This window comes from Ciona intestinalis, chromosome 1 (assembly GCF_000224145.3).
Source record: "Ciona intestinalis chromosome 1, KH, whole genome shotgun sequence".
NCBI lineage: Eukaryota > Metazoa > Chordata > Ascidiacea > Phlebobranchia > Cionidae > Ciona > Ciona intestinalis.
Genome location: NC_020166.2, coordinates 5,854,683 through 5,871,453, shown reverse-complemented (window position 1 = coordinate 5,871,453; position 16,771 = coordinate 5,854,683). Strand labels below are relative to the sequence as shown.

Genomic DNA, 16,771 nt, shown 5'->3' with positions numbered 1-16,771 from the left:
TCTACGTTCGGCGGGGAGGAGGGAAAAGGCGGCGTGGATTAAAAGATTAGAGGATTAGATCGATTCGCGACCCCAGTTCTATTGGTAGAAGCGCCGTCGCTTTTTTATTTGCTGTCGTGCGCGTTTGGAATAGGTTTCCGGCAGCGTCTGAAGGATCGCTTCTGCCCCACCCAATGTAAAGTTCACCTTATGGAACGCCTCTCATGCCTCCATGTTTAAGATTTAAATCCACTTATCTGGCGGATGTTGAAAGTAAAATACCGATACACAAACAGGCAGGTGGGCGGAGCAATGTAATTTATAGAAAAACGAAACGTTTTACTTTGAAATGTTTCATCTGAGTTAAAATTTATCCGGTCACTGCCAATCGGTTTTAACTCATTTGATGGATTTGGGTAAAAAGCCTCTTGTACGTGTTCTGAAACTACAGTGAATCTGTTCAATTCGAAAACCAATTAAAATGTTATTAAAAATGAAACACCAACGCGGCATTTAAAAATACTGTTCCATTCCTTAGCATTTAAAAAAATCTAATTAAGTTTTCTCAGCCCTATCTTTAGCTGTTTAAGATTCCTGAGAAGAAACGGTTTTGGAGCAACCGACAAGTCAAACAGTTTTAGCCGAGAGCGAGGTGCCTTAGACGTACGCCCACTGTTTACTTATCTCTTAATATTATATTTGTCATAAGCAAATCTTCCCAATGTACTTTGTTTCGCCGACGCCTGTAATCCTCATAGTGTTTGCGAACACTGCGTCACAGATAAGAGTTGAGTTTACGCAAGAGGTGTACATAAATCGGAGTCAAAACTAAAGGGATAAAAACATATGGAATATAGGTGGGTTCGTTTTACTACTATGCGGAAATTTCGTATTAAAATAGGCTTTTATTTTTTGACGGTCTCTCCATCAAATCGTTCCCCTGGTATGGTGTATACTTCCAAGTGAGGCCACACGCGGCGCAATGGCGTATGCTTTATGCGGCGTGTCACTCGCAAACATCAGGTGTGCCCCCGATCCATATAACGCTATCAAACAAGATGCGATCAAAGGATACTGCCGGCGTATTTAACCACTAGATCGCTCAGTGAAAGGAAGAGAGAGGGCGCACGTGGGGAGAGCATTACTGGGTAATCTTACAAATGTCTGTGTTTTGCGTTCGGATTACAATAGGGCGTGAATGCCATACAAAGCTATTGAGCCCATACGCGAGGTAAATTGAATAAGCGGCATGCACACATACATTCCAGTCAGCCCTGTGGTCGGAATAATATCTTCCGGACAGCGAACGTAATCGATTATATGTTTACCTGACATTGGGTAGCCATAGTTAGCACAGTCATCGAAGCTATTGTGTTATTTTTTGTATATAGATTGTATATGAAGCTTAACGCCTTTGCTGGAAGGTAAGCTGAAGCTACAGCTGGGGTCTCAATAGGTTGCAGTTAGGAAAGGAAATATCTGAGCAAAGCAGTTTTGAATTCATATGTACTTAAATGTAGTAGGACGAGGGAAGACGGGACACGTTTTCATTATATTTTCTCGTCCCATTTGATGGTAAACAAAGAACATTAAAAGAATTATAAAAACGGAACCTTAAGTCTGTCATGGACCGTTGTTAAAAACACGATTAGGATATTTAGTTATTATGTGCTAAGGGTGTCCCATCTTACCCCACCCTACCATATATGTATGATTAAACAGTGCTTTATACAAAGCGTAGTTTTTTTCACTGTTACAATGTGTTTGCCTGCATATTTGTTAATGAAAATTACAGTTGTGTCAAGACATAGGTTAATTACCTGTAGTTAAAAAGGGATTTTACCGTCTTTCGAATGTCAACTGTAAAGGTATACGTAGAAATATGCTTACCGTCAAGATCAATATTTATACGTTTACACTGTCAATCTACTTTTAAACGCAGATAAGACACTTGGCGTGTGGACAACGAGTCCTGCATTAAATTGAATTAAATAAATTAACGTTAACCATACCCTATGGATTGCATCAGTGGTTTATAAGCGATGATCACATCATGCAGTGTTGCAGTTGTGCCATAGCGCCAAGAGTATAACGTGCAGGAGGGAAAGGCGTTGGTCCCTTGGGTTAATGCATAGTCGAGATAGCACAGTTCTGCATTGCAGTCTAATTATAATGTTTACATAAAGATATGAGTGTATAAGCAATACAATAACCTGGGTTTTGAGAAAATCCTTTACTTTTATCAGTATAGACAGTTATGCCTTATTTTAATGTAGCAGGAGTTTAGCAATTCTGAATAAAACGTAATGTATGGGCGTTATATTTATGCAGATAGCCTTATGTGTGGAATTTGTCCCGTTAGAGAGGCAGACGTGAGAATATGGACAGCTCCAGTCCAAATCGCAGCAGAGATATCGTATACCAGTACTTCCCCATGTCAAGATGCTGATGATTAGAATCGTACCGTGTCATGCACGGCCCCATTGTCGACCGTTTATTGGGTCATAAGGAGCTGACAAAGTGGTCAGTGCTTTCTCGAACGTCATTCAAATTGAATCGCTCTAAACAGTCACCACAGGACTCATCGAAAGTTATCTCGTGATTGCTGTCATTGCGTCTTTGATCGAAAACACGCAGTCAGAGTTCACATGGCTTTAGCTTCCGTGATTGTTCCGAGCTTTGTATGCTCTAAAAGGCGCAAAGTATGAACGCTGGGCACTGGGCAATTTGCGGCAGCTTGGTTCGTAACCGTTACCAAAGACCTTGTGTTTTAACATGGGATAGTGTTACCATGGGTGCCCTAGTGAATTTGGATCAATTTACCAGCATTTATGCCGTGTGCTGTTAACTGGGGATAGTGGAAGTACGTATTTAGATTAACGATTTGCGCTTTTTGGCTCTGATGCCAAGGGCTAACCAGAGCAAAGTCGAGATTTTCCCAGGGGGAGCGTTAAGAACAGTTAGAACAAGTGTTTAATAGCTAAGTATTGAGAAGTTGGCAGATTAGGCATTTTCCTCTTGTTCTTGTCGTGGGAAGTGCTGAGCTCTAAATTCCAGACGTGGGGAAAGTGGGTAAACGAAGAAGACTAGAAGTATTGGCAGCGGAAAAGTGGAGATTGTTTGGGGAATGGTTAATGGATAAGCTATTGTGGTCCGTTAATCGCTTGGCACACAAGCGAAGGCAAACACTTGCTATTTTTGCGAGGAGCGAATCGTGGACTATACGTGACGTATTGAACCGACTGGCGTAGAAATTTGAAAGGTGAAAAATTTGGACCGCCCGATTTGCCGTTTTTGGCGTAATCGTGTCATTCTAAATCCGGCGCTGTCTTTGCCTACCAGGTTTTGCGGGAAGAAGCATTGCGTAATAATGCATTTGTCTGCTCGATGCATTATAGACACAGGAAACTTGATAAAGGTCGCATCCCTTGTGCATTCGTTGAAGTTCAGATACTTTTATAATCTAATCATAATATTAAAGAATGTGGCCGGCGTGAAATTTCACTCTTGATTGTGCGTAACAGACAGTTTGCATTATATCGGTGCTTCACACGCATTGAATATACACGTCACGTCGCCGCCATATATTTATCATGGTATATACTTGAATGTGAGTGCCGGTTATCGGTAGAGTGTTGACAAAGGTGCGATCTAGATTAATCAAGACTGTGTAGTCAGCTGGTTAACAAACATTATTCGGAAGAGTTAAATTTGATCTTTCTTTTCCACAGAAGGTGCTGTGGCCAGTATTGCTTCCGTAGGAGTTCTGTATTTGAAAAAAAAACTATCGGACTCGACTCCAGGGAAGCACTGAATGAGATGACGTTAAAAGATGGCGCCAAAAAGGACGTTGAAACGAAATCAATTACAATGATGACTTCGGTAGAACGATTATTAATTTTGCCGCAAACGAAGCAGCAAGACGAGGAATTGCCCGATAAAACGCATCATGCCCCGAGCGGACCAAGTTCCTGTCGCAGATGCTCTCAGTGTTCAAAGATGCACTTGCGGCTATGTGGCAGGCAACCGTCTGTGGCAAGGAACAGCAATTTGTCACTGATTGCTGGACACAAGGACAATTTCAGAGACGCGTTTGTGCTTTTCAAAGGCGAAAATAGGCTTACTTTAAATCCAAGCTCCTTCGTTCCTACTGGATTATCGCTATCAGTTGTCCGTGTATTTGGATGGATCCTTATGTTGCTGTGCTGTCTGAAGACGACATACGCCCAGGATAACATAGTCGATTTGCGTTATCTTACTCCAGAGTTCACTCCGACTGCCGGTAAGTGCTCTTTTGTTTATCTCCATTTACAGACACCAGAAGAAAGTAATTGCGCAATAGCTAGCATGCCAATATCAAGGATGATATTTATGAGTATTTTGCAAACTTTTTAAACAAAAACCAAAAGTTGCTTTATTACATTCGTATATAATTTTGCTTTTGGGTGATTAGTTTTTTATATATAGTTGGAATAGTGATCAGAAACTGCAATATTGTTTAAGATTTTTAGCCGTCGCTCTATATTTTTTTTACGCGCTGGGAATAGTCAATTGCACAATCCAACTGCCCCGGAAATATTCCTATTAGAGACGAGTGATGTATATTTAGAACAGGCTGTTAACGAACGCTTTAAAGGCGACGCTACCGGTACTTTGGTGTGGATTTGCCGGGTGGAGGCCTGGAATGCCAGAACTCCAGCACTTAGTGACGTCTGTAATGCGATACGGTGAACTAGTGCCTTATTGTAGCGGCTTGAAAGCAACCTTCATGTAATCTCGACTCTGCAGGGACACGACTCTTTTCTATATAAGACAGGCGCTGGTGATCATGTTTCATTATAAAGCTAACTGCCCACTCCAAGCCCGCCTGAGCAGCATTACGTAAGCCCAAGCCAGAATTGTAAACCTGTTTGTATTTTAACCCGACGGTGCGACCAATAAGTTTTGTTGTTAGAGGTCCGGGTTCGATACAATGGGCTCAGGGGTTTGTTTCGCGAAACACTTTCGCCCCTTTTTATCTTGTATCGTCTCGTATACCGAGCCTTGATGTCCTCTCCGTTTACACTCAACGCTCCGGACACGTTTGAAACTGTTGTGTAAGCAAACAAAGACGGTTTAGGGCTGCCGAACGCCCCGGCAGTTCCCGCCTCCCAAAACAGTTAACCATACAATATACCAACGTCGCTAGCTACGAATCTGTAGGAGCTCACGCCCATGTTTTTACTCTTTAAAAATAACTTTTCCGTTGAAAGTGCGAAGTGTAGGCAAATCAATAGGTTTATATATGTAAATGGGGTAAAGCGAGTCTGTCGTCTTTGAAAGTTTAGGTAACATATATATATCTTACCACGCCGTCAGTGAATACGTTGTCATATAACGGATTTTCCCGTGTGTGTAATAATGGTTTTGTTCGCTACCCACTACAATAACATGGCATTTTTCAAAAGCAGGGATTTTGGTCACTGCCTCTGAACTTTAAAATTTCGCCCGAACAAAAAGCGTTAGTCCTTCTGATGTGGTCATGGTAAACGACCCTGTATACAACACGTATTAGCTAACAATAATACGCAAGAAAAACAGCTTAATGTGCGAGCATCCGAGCAAGGGATAAGGCTGGGCGGGTTGTACAACCACAATTGAATTAATATTTTTTCAATTTCGCAGCCGCGCTATATTGGGAAACGTCACACAGCAAATACAATGCTGATAAAGCCGAAACTGTCAAACCATTGATGTATCATGGTCGTGTTTTTGACAACCAATATGTTCAGTTTGATACTCGAGAATTTTTCTTAAAAAGGGCGGTTATTCAAAGTCGGCATTGCTTGTATGAAGTAAATAATAGCTTACATAAAGTGTTTTACGACCTTGTTGAGCGTAAAATCGGCAGCCAATCTGTTATGACAAACAAAACAAATCCACGAGAAAAACTCACATTTGTTAATTTTGGCTTTCACAAAAAACACACATTATTATGACGTAAACTTAAGATGTCTTAATCATTTTCGCTAGGTGGTGCATAGTGTATTTTGCTTAACAAGTGAGGTGACCCGCGCTATATAGTAGTTGAATTCTACGCGATCTGATTTCAGATAATCTTTTGAGTGAAACAGTTACCGGTAAATTGAGATCCTATGTAAGTACAAAGAAACATCTCGCTACACCTTTGACGCGCTGAGGGAACTAACGACACCCGGTTACAACATCATGTCCGCAGTTCACACGATTCTCGTTTACTTTTCAGTTTAATTTTTGCCGGAAGTTTTGTGTGTATCGTGTTTGTAAATCTGCGCTGCTTAAGCCGGGTTCTAAAGAATTTTTAATAATTTAAATTCCTATAGTACCAATTAAAAACAGTCCATGGTCGTCGTGAGGATATGGTTTTTTAGTTCTTTGAATAATCTTTGTTTACTACCAAATGGGATGAGAAAATAGAATGAAAAGGTGTCCCATCTTCCCCACCCTATTATACGTGGTTTTAACTGAGTCATTACGCGTGATTGTAGAAAATGTAATGCTGTCTGCGTGGTCGTCTTGTCTCCAAATTCCAATAAGTCTTTGTTTACCCCAATAAAAGCTCCACCTAAATCAACAATCACCAACAAACAACCACGCATCAAATGACCTGTATATAAGCATGTTTGTTTGGCCATTATAACACAACGACAATAGCTCCGGTGAGGTTTACATTGTTTTAGCGGCATTTACTTTGAGTTGGTATTACTTTTGCACCACACCCACGGTTTCCTATAACTGTCCATTCCCGACGTTTTCTTTACCTACCCCGGGATACGACTCGTAAAAACTGGTTGCGATGTTTAAAAACTGTAAGAGCGCGTAGCTCGGTTCGAGTTACAAAACCGCCTGGAGAAATACTTAAGATTAAGGCCCACAAAATAGTTGACTTTTCATGATGTAAACGGCTAATGTATGAAATCAAGAGCTTCACCATTTTAATAATAGTATCCTTGCGTTGTTTTTCTTCACACGGTAGAAAATCCTCTTACGGGCGACTTCAACCCTTTCCTAAACTCTTGAAAAAGTTAAACTGTCTGATAAGGTTTTATCACCCGATTTGAAACTGCTGTGTAAACCAACACATAGGAGTGATCGGCGCATTTTTGCCTATGCCGGTAACAACTTAGTAAGATAAGCTAGGTTTCGATTACTCCAATGGAAATCGGGCCCGAGGAATTTGGGGCAATGGCAGAAAAAACAAGGCACGCCCCTGGTATGTTTATAATAGAAACGATCAATTCATTGCCGCATTTTCAACCCTGTAATCTTTCGAGTATCTTGCATCGTCGTATTTTTAACCTAATTCTCGTTGAAACGCACCTTTTGAGTGGCTCGAGCCATACCGGGCCTTTGTTACAATAAGTTTCTTTTGAAAGGATCGATCAAACAATGTTCGTGTTGGTTTAATGGCCCAAGTAGAATGTTCATACGATTTCGAGGGCAGCGTATCACGACAAATGAAATCATAGCATTTTCGAGAAACAGCGATCAGAGCGATAAAGACAGTTTGTGTACACGAAAAACTGTTCCTATCCATCCCCATATATAACTCACAACATTGGTTGGCCCATGGCTTCCGAAAGGAGGTCGAGGCTTAAAAGTGCTGATCCGATATGACAACGAACGGAAGGAAACGTTTGTTGCTTGTCCAAACTCAATAGCAAAGCTGCTCGTCGACTTTGTCTGGGTTTTCCTATGTTTCGTTTTTCTTTCAATAGCTGTCGTTAGCTAACTACGCGTACAACAAGTTTATAAATAGACAAGAAAGTTTGTTACAAGCTAAAGTTTATTATAAGAAAACTAATGTCATATTCCAATAATGTGCACGTGTTTATACTTAAAGCTGATGTGTGTTCTCCCAAAATCGATTGACACCATAAAGTTAAAATTGAAGTTGTAATGTACTTGCAGTCCCAAACGGAATGTGCCCTAGTTTGTGTGGAAAACTACCCCTACTGTATATAAGTATAACTCTTATTTAAAACCGAGGTGTATTGATTAACCTGACCCACTTCCCATCAGTAGCACTTGGCACAGGAAACGAAAACATAGAAGATGTTTAGGGTTTTCGGATTAGCACTCGGCCGTTAGAGATGTCTGCCCGCTCAATCAGACTTCTATGCTGTTTCTAAGTGGTCGGGTTGATGAACTGGCCTTTCGCTGTATAAATTGCCACCAAACCATATCTGGAATAATAAAACAGCAATAGTGAGATTGTATCGCTGATTTCTTCGCTTTTTTGGTTCATTGCTTCGTTAGTGCTGGTTTCGTAAAAGGTTTATTTCTACTATGGTTGCTGATGCCGGTTGAGCTTGACAAAATTACGTCATTTAAGAGAAATATAAAGGACACGACGGCCTCCCACTGTTTTTTAAACATTATACTGTTCACATTGAAAGCGCAAATACAATTACGTCCGATACGGGGATCGTACAGATAATTCGACGTTTTAACCTAAGCCACGTTAAGTGTGGACGTCGTGTATCTTTTTTAAGAAGTTCGTGACGTGGTCTGGTTTGTCCTTGTGCGCTCGCACGTGTTTTGTTATAATACCTTATGTTAATGCTCTTTTGATTAGAATATCGTACAGGAAACCGATCGAAACGTAACTTTCATTTTCAAGTCTGTTGTTATGGATGATTGAAATTAAATCCAACCGTATACACCTGCAAACACTTTTATATCCATAACGGAAAAGTGCTACGATTAGCAGCAACTACAACATGAGCGCATAGTTTATTTTAAGATTTAACGCTGTCTAGGGCAATACAAATACACACCTCAAAATTTTACGTAGTTTGGTAGCTGTGAAAATCCACATAGGTGATTAAACTGCTATTTAAATATTGGCTACGAATTAACAATCTGCGCCACCTGTTCGCTCTCCACGCGTCGCTTTGTTTATCGGTAAGCTTCTTGCGCAACCGAGTCGCAATTGTGACGCAAAAGTTTCAATGTTGCCTGGGTAACAGGATCGTAAGATACGGCTAAATCGGTCGAGATGGCCACCTTTCTGTAGAAGTAGCAACTTCGTAGATCACTAATCCTTTCATGCCTCGAAATGTCGGGTCAGATTACAGCAGTTGGAGGGGCGAGAGCGGTTTCTGCTCGGGATTTTGTTACTTACCGTAAAATTACCGCAAATCGCTCTGGTAAGCCGTTAAATCTGGGAGTTAACGGTAGAGATTTCCACACGAACCGTATATAGTCGCTAATATATATCATTTATGACCACATTTGGTAGCGATTTTTCAAATCACAGATTGCTGTGAACGGTTGAAATCAGATTGAAAATTACGTCTCTGGTGACGAGTGATATTTCCCGTTTGGCCTGCCTGTTATTCGCTATCATGTGTGCACAACAAGCGAAAGTGCAAAGCACACAAACAATTAACTGTGAAATCCACGGCATTGTGACGCAGCGACGATTACGTAATGTCTGCCGCGCCAAGAATCACCGGGTCGGGCGGGATCCGAAGAGAAGGTTCCCAGGCCCCCGTACTACACCTGAACGTTCTGTAAACTCCAGATAGTCGATTAGTGCTGGGTTGGCGTCGCATGGGCATTCCACACTGCTCCATTAGCGAGGGCGCGTCGTCTGCATCGCCCCTGAAACTGCTCCTATCACGTGACGCGATCGTGAGAAAGCGCGTCGGGAAATGAGTTCTTGAGCTGCGATTTAGTTCTGCAAATGTGACGAGGAATCCACCGCGTCAGTTGGCTCGTTAACTCGCCCATGATTAGCTTGGCGTGCGAGGCGGAATATCGCTTCGAAATCGATCATCTCGAGAATTGTTCCATTAGTGCGCGAATCATTGCCGGTCCGCGCCGCAGACTCAATGGTCACCAAACCACTTTATTATTATGACGAAACAAATGTGATTCAAAATACACACTTACGTGGGCGTGACGCGACGCGCTGCAGCTGTACCGTCGAGGGGCAATTTGAAATTAGGGAATTAACCAGACTGGCGCTTTCTTAGCTTGAATGCCGTAAGCTTTGAAAGGCAGGGTCCATACAAAGCTCTTTGAACTCCGCCCCTTTGATGAACGTGCGAAGCCACCAAGCTCCTTTTATTCTCGCTTTGATAAAAGGAGGAAACGTCACCCTTGTAGCGCCATAAAAATGATCGAATGTTCAATAGAAAAAACAGATGTTGTCGCCATCTAGATTATATACACCCTAACAACAATTTCAAAGTAATTGCTCGAATTTAAAATAGCCACGTACCCCCGATAGTAACGCACAGTATAACCGGATCCACATATTTTAATGCTGAACGACACTCTACGCAGAGTCGAACATTTTTGGAACAGTTACGTAATGTTTGTATGTAAAAGACACACCACTATTTTGCTGAGTTGGTTGCTGTACAAGGCAACTGGTTTCCAAATATAGACGTTTATAGCGCCTAAATAATACATCATATAAAAGCGACGAAAATGCGGCACGGTATAAGGTATATATAATTGTGTATGACCGATCACACATTTCCGCAAGGAAGGCATTTACCCCACGACCGAAGTCGACGATTGAAACGGACAATTAGCAGTGACAGACCTACTTCGGTCCCTCAGTGCGCGTGCAAATAGATGGGTCGCGCATGGCTGCAAACGATTAGTCTGCGCCGTCACGTAACAGCGATTGAAGTAACGCAAAAACGTGAATCGGTTACTAATAGCGTGGAAGTGGGGGTGAGGGTGAAGGTTCACCTGTTAACCGATGTAATAACACTTGGAAGTGACCACTATAGAGACGCTGTTAATGGAGCTTGTAGCTTTACTTGACTTGGGTAAATCTGATGCGGTAGTCGATAATACCCCAAATCCGCTTCCGGACTTTAGGTAAGAATTACGAGTTGTTGACGTTTAGGTGACAGCTGTTATGTGTATAAGACAGCGAGCAGGAAAGAGCAACAGACCTAGCTTTCCGTTTAACCGCGTCGGTTGGGGAAAGTGTCTCCTCGCAAAACAGTGACCTGGGACCTCAGATCGCTTGTTGCAGGAAGTAGGCGTGGGTAGTCTCAGCCAGTTTCCTTCCCCCGTCTCTTACAGCGGGCGAGTCCAACGGTATGAAATATCGCGATGCTGTTTTAAGCGACCGCATCGGATCGCCACGGATAGTTACGACGAATCACGGAAACCCTTCCACGACACACTCTCGGCTCCTGTTTAAAGCACAAGTTCGTAGGGCGGTTGGGTATATATCAAAAACGGGTAATTGCACGTTGGGCAATGTGCCTGACGTGTTCCCCTTTTGTCGGTCAAGCGGAAATTGCATCATGGGGTTTATAAATACGGTTTCTATTTTAACGCATAGGAGGGTAAATGAAATTTACTAAAACGTCGCGGTTGGTCGTACAAAGGCCACCCGGTACAGCTGCGTGCAAAAAAGTATAACAAATCATAAATATTTCGAATTTTCCGCCGTTCCGTGACAGCATTTATTGTCGTATGCTTTCAGTATGAATTATATCTACATTACAAGGTGCCATTACCACCAGAGCGTGGCGGTTTATGAACTGAATAGTTGACATTGGCTGGTAACTCGTTTGCGCACAAAAGCTGAAAGAAAACAGTATAATCCGGTCGGAATGCGATAATTGAAAGAATTAGTGGGGGAGTACAAAAGACGACATCATTTTGTGACCACAAAGGATCAATTATTAAAGCGGAATTTGCAAAGCGCACCAAACGATAGACACGCGTTGTATAACATCCACACGTAAGAGTCAACCGAAGGTGAAATAGATTTACGTTCAATACAACCGACATATGCACACGTATGTTACAATAGGAGGCATCGAAGAGATCTAAGGCCCAGCAAAAATATCTTCTGAACATTTTCAATGACAACAAAACCTAGTTGTTTTTAACTGTTAATAGATGCTATTATTGGTCGCTTGAAACGATGCAGAATTCATATAAATGAAGTCAAAAAAGAGAAGCCCGCTTTAAAAATAAAATGTACGACTGTACTTTAGCAAATTCAAATGCAAAAGTCGCAATAATATATTACTAAAACATTTTGGAAGTCTCTGTAATCGGACAAGCGCTCATAAACCCTGTACGAAGGGAAGCTTCCGCTAACATAGCTGTTTACGAGTTGTATTGTTGGAGATAGTCTTCTGATCCTTGTGAGTTTCAATTGTATGCAAAATTGAAAGATTAGTTTAACTGGTCCGTTATTTCTGCTTGGTTGAATCTGTCATTCATATGTCACCTTCATAAATATATAAGAGCCAGACCACACACGACAAGGTTACATTAAGACTTGTGTTCGTGTGGTGTATTGGGACCAACGGAGGACAGCGGACGAGACGGCTCAGAAATCTCAGTTTCCGAGTTTGCGAAACGTAGTTTGGATTAATCTTGAAAACATTCTATCGTTCTGTCATTGGATACACGTAACGAACTGTTTGAAGTAGCGGTACTTGTGTAATGGTTCAAAACTCATTTAATTCAAGAGCCCTTTGCGTATTTGCTCCGTCCATAAGAGAGCCTGCTGACGGTTCAGGAGTTGCGCAGAGGCAGCTGCTGGGAGTAAAGTGGTACACAGAGCAGTCTGGGATGGTTTTAGTTGGATTAACGTGTACGACGACGAATTTGCTTAATTACAGTTTAATGTCCATGGGAATACGGAAGTGTTTATCGTTGTGGGTGTAATTTACCAAGTCTTTACGTAAATTCAACGATACAATTACGAATTAATGTATTTTTGGATATTACACCACAATTGAACGCTCTGCAAGTGCACGCTGGAGCAATTAAACAATCATCGCGTAGTAATGAGAAAGTAGGCGAGCCGCAATAGCAATCCATATGCGTCATTTCACAGTTGAAGTGACTGCGGTGGAACCATGCACTGTGTTCCATGTTGTCGTTCAGCGTACTTATCGTATCGGATTACGCTTACCCTGGTTCACCTCCACTCCTCCTAACCCCGCCTTTGCTCTATGTTTCTTTCTTTATCCTGGCGCTGAGTGGGAGCTGGGAAATTTTGGTTTCTATACGACTGAGGTTTAAATTTTAACGTCGGTCAAGCGATTTTTGGTCTAGCTATTTGTGTGTCAATTATATGAAATTGGGTATTCAGACTGTTTCGTACTTGTAGATTTCCATTGTATTTTATAAGCTTATTTCCACCTATGGTGCAACACTTAACTTCGTATTATCTGAGTAATTATACGTGTTGTAAGGATCCACGGTATTAGAATCTTGTAATTTTATAAAGGTTTTAAATTCAATAGGCCAAAGAAAAAAAATTAGGCATAATGGCTGAAAAATTTGGGTCATATCCATTCATGCGATTATATCGATCACCGCCTAATTTCGCGGCTTTTCTGAATTGTTGGGAATTGTCTGTGGCGACTTGAAGCTTAAGTAATTATCTATTGAGACACAATAGCGCTAAAGCGATACAAGTTTAAGTGGTTTATGTGTATTGATGGCGGTTCTTGGTCGATCGCGATGTGCGAGTGATCAGGCCGTCGCATGCGTGTGAAATACAAAAGGACCATGGGCGAAGCCGGGAAGAAAGGTATACATACCTATGCGCTACTACAGTGGGTGTGGGTAAAAATAGCCGATTCAGTAAAGAGATGCTTGTCGAGATACTACATTGAACAGTGCGTATCGTTAGTCGATAGGGTTTATCTGAGATTGCTTTAGGTCAGATAGAAATGGGAATTCAAAATTAATTCAGTTGACAAAGTCAAGTACGCTACTTTTAAAAGTAATTTCTCGCGCTGCTGACACGGCTAAAGCGTAGGTTCGAGCTGGTAAGGAATGTAGTACACCTTTAGAACCTTGCTGCTAGCATTCATCCACTTGTATTGCCGAACTCGAGGCGGCGAAACTTCCGAGCGAGAGCGGTCCGTGCCCACGTAAACATGACTTAATAGCAGGTTATTATCGCGAGGTCATCGGTGCTGCGTTGGCCACGGTAGCTAAGCTACAATGTTGGGCAGGAAACGGTCGCCCTGCACGGAGGAACTGCGAAGACAGTGCCGAGATATAATTACTTTCGGCGACGCCAGACTTTTAAAGTACAATATCCCGAATCTCGACAAACAGGTATAAACTTGGAAAGAGCTTAGGGGCGGGGCGACCGGTCGTAGCCAAAATAAACCGGTATCGTGTGAATTTAGAACAGACGACTAATGAGCTTATTACTGTTACGTCATCGTAAGGTGACATCACGAGTACGTAGCGTATTAAACAGAAGCTGAGTTTAAGTTCATCCTTGTTTGTTATTTTCAATATAACAGTTTTCCTTTTGTTTATGAATGTTTTATACGGACATTACGTACATCGAGCATTTAGTAAGATTTCGCCACGATTTAGATTGAAATTTTCCGCAAACGTTCTCCTTTCGCCCGTGCTTTGTGAACTATATAGCGCGACCAGCGAAGCGAGTAATGTATATAGGGAGTCCTCGACGGTTTAAAAACCGAGATTGCTTGATTTGGATAAAGAGTTTGGATATCAGTTCTCATAACATAACCGTTACATTGACCTCTAAAAACGCGGTGGTTTAGCAATTCATCAGAGAGAAAGTTTTGTGTGACAGCTATCCATCATAATCCTGATTAGTTCGCCCTATTGAACCGACAGTAAGCGCTAAATTAAGATTTAATAGAATCCAAACCCCACCGCGGCGATAATTCGACAGCGCCGCTGGATACTTATTGCGGAATGACACGGCGTCGTACCACGCTGTGTACCAACTGGAATAAGTTTAAATGCTCCTTACTAAACGTGAGGTCGGAATTCTTCGTCGTGGTCTCGTATATTGTAACGAATTGGCACCGGCTTTTGAACGCATGGCGCATTGATCCAATACACGCCCCCACAATGAGGTGAAAATGCTCCTCTATCGTTACGGATTACACCACTTTGTGCGATCGATTAAACGTGCACATTGAAGCGGCCGAGACAAAGCAAGTACGTCGTCGAATACGGAGATCGTCTTGTTGCTACAATGTGCCGAACGTTGAGAGCGTCACTGCGGCCGTAACTTCTCATAACATTGAGCTGTAGCATCGGAAGCTTTTGTTCATCGTTTCCTGCTCGGCGACGTGCAGTCTGGTCGAGGAGTTTTATTTCCAACATCACTGTGTTGATCTTGCGTTTGATCCAAACGAATTCCAAAGCTTATTGGGCCTGTCCGATTAATATGGAGTCGGTGCAGGTGCCAAAAGGCCGGCAGGGCGGGGAACGGATAAAATAACACATTTGACAGCGTTTATGGCCGATCTTCTATACCCTATTGACCCCCGTCGCTCTTCGACCATGTTTTCTCAATTTTGTGAACGTGTATCGCAAACGGTCCCGCGCGTATCGCAACAGTATTACTGAGCGTAAGCCTATACGTACCCATGACCGAGCACCCCTGTTTGACGATTTAGCAACGACGTTCCGGGTCACCGGTGGCGGTAAACTATGCTTGACCATACCCGGCTACTTTGCAACGGGTAACGGGTGATGATTAACGACAGGTGACTGTGTGTCACAAAGCGACGACAGAGTAGTTTTGTTGCCTGCGACCTCCGCGTAATGTCGCGAACAGACATGCGCGGGCAAGCCCTTTCTGTAACGTAAATAGTAACCACCAAGAAGGAAACGGCTCGTTAACACTACGAATAGTAGATGCCAAATTTGTAACTTTTAAACCGTTAATCTGTCTGCTTGTTTCTTTTTAATTTGAACGATTTGGCGTTTCGCAGCGTTTGAAGTTTAATAGAAAAAAATTATTTTGATATGTAAGCGGTTACTAAGTTATGAAGACTTGGAAGAGCAGGCCTGTTAATGAGCTGTCGATGAAAGGACGATCAAGGCGTTTAATTCGACGAGTGATTGACAGGCGAACGGTCAGCGGCGGATGTAATCCTCGCCTGCTCGCTATTATGTGCAGGGTCAAAGGTAAAGGTGTTTGTTGCAACCGCCTACCATGCGAATATATTGTACATGGCATATCAGAAGAGACTCGGCAGCTGCCGCAAACATACAGAACACGAGAAAGGATAAACGAAGTTCAATGTCGTCATCGAACTTCAGTTGAAGACATGCTACCTCAGAGAACAAATCAGCATTCCAGTTCGTGCAGTGTTTTAGACCAAAGCATACCGATGAACCCGGATATGGTGAACACAAGTGTTTTAACAAATCAGTGTAGTCGCATTAGTAGCAATGAGGAAAAAATGTATTCCTGTTCTGGTATTGACTGTCGCACGCAAAGTACAGAAACACAGTTTGCTTCAGCAAAGGTACAGAATGCAAGAATTGCCCGCATTGTACAACCGGATTACGTAACTGCAAAAGACCAAAACAAGAAGACTTCCCTCCTGAGAGACGCCACTGTTCCAAGTCATGGGAATTTCAAATAAGACATCGTTGGAGGGACAGCGGGGGAAGCATCACCGGTCATAACATGTTCAAACGCAGATCAAGGACTTGTTTTGACAACTTGTTTCGAACCATTTTCGTCCTGGCTCTCTTTGCAGTGGGCCAGTTGCCCCATGCGCATGCGAGATTAGGTCGGCAGACCTCGCACAGGTGGAACTATAACACGTTTCCTGAAGTTGCCAACATGGCAAGATACTTTGCCCACCCAGTAGTTACCACCCCGAGTTTAAGTTCAAAGTCAGCTAAGTGTAAGTATTCTGTAATCCGCATATGAAGTATCTTTAAAAATGTCGGCGTATATAAGTGACTTGAGTGGAAATCTTGCTGCTTACCGGAATCTATGTTGAGTGACAGCAAGCAAAGATAG

At 42.4% G+C, this 16,771-nt stretch overlaps 1 protein-coding gene across 4 annotated transcripts in view; it reads left to right on the top strand.

Moving 5' to 3' along the window:
• Positions 1-3,344: 3,344 nt before the first annotated feature.
• Positions 3,345-16,771, top strand: part of LOC100182119 (laminin subunit alpha-2) — a 43,759-nt gene continuing 30,332 nt past the window's right edge. For 3 of the 4 annotated variants that reach the window (XM_026833892.1, XM_026833895.1, XM_026833887.1), the window contains exon 1: positions 3,345-4,261. In XM_026833892.1, the coding sequence (XP_026689693.1) occupies positions 3,799-4,261 (463 nt within the window). In that variant the 5' untranslated portion in view covers positions 3,345-3,798. Of the gene's footprint in view, positions 4,262-15,798; positions 16,653-16,771 lie in introns of those variants that run through there. The other variant, XM_026833897.1, reaches the window with a different exon arrangement.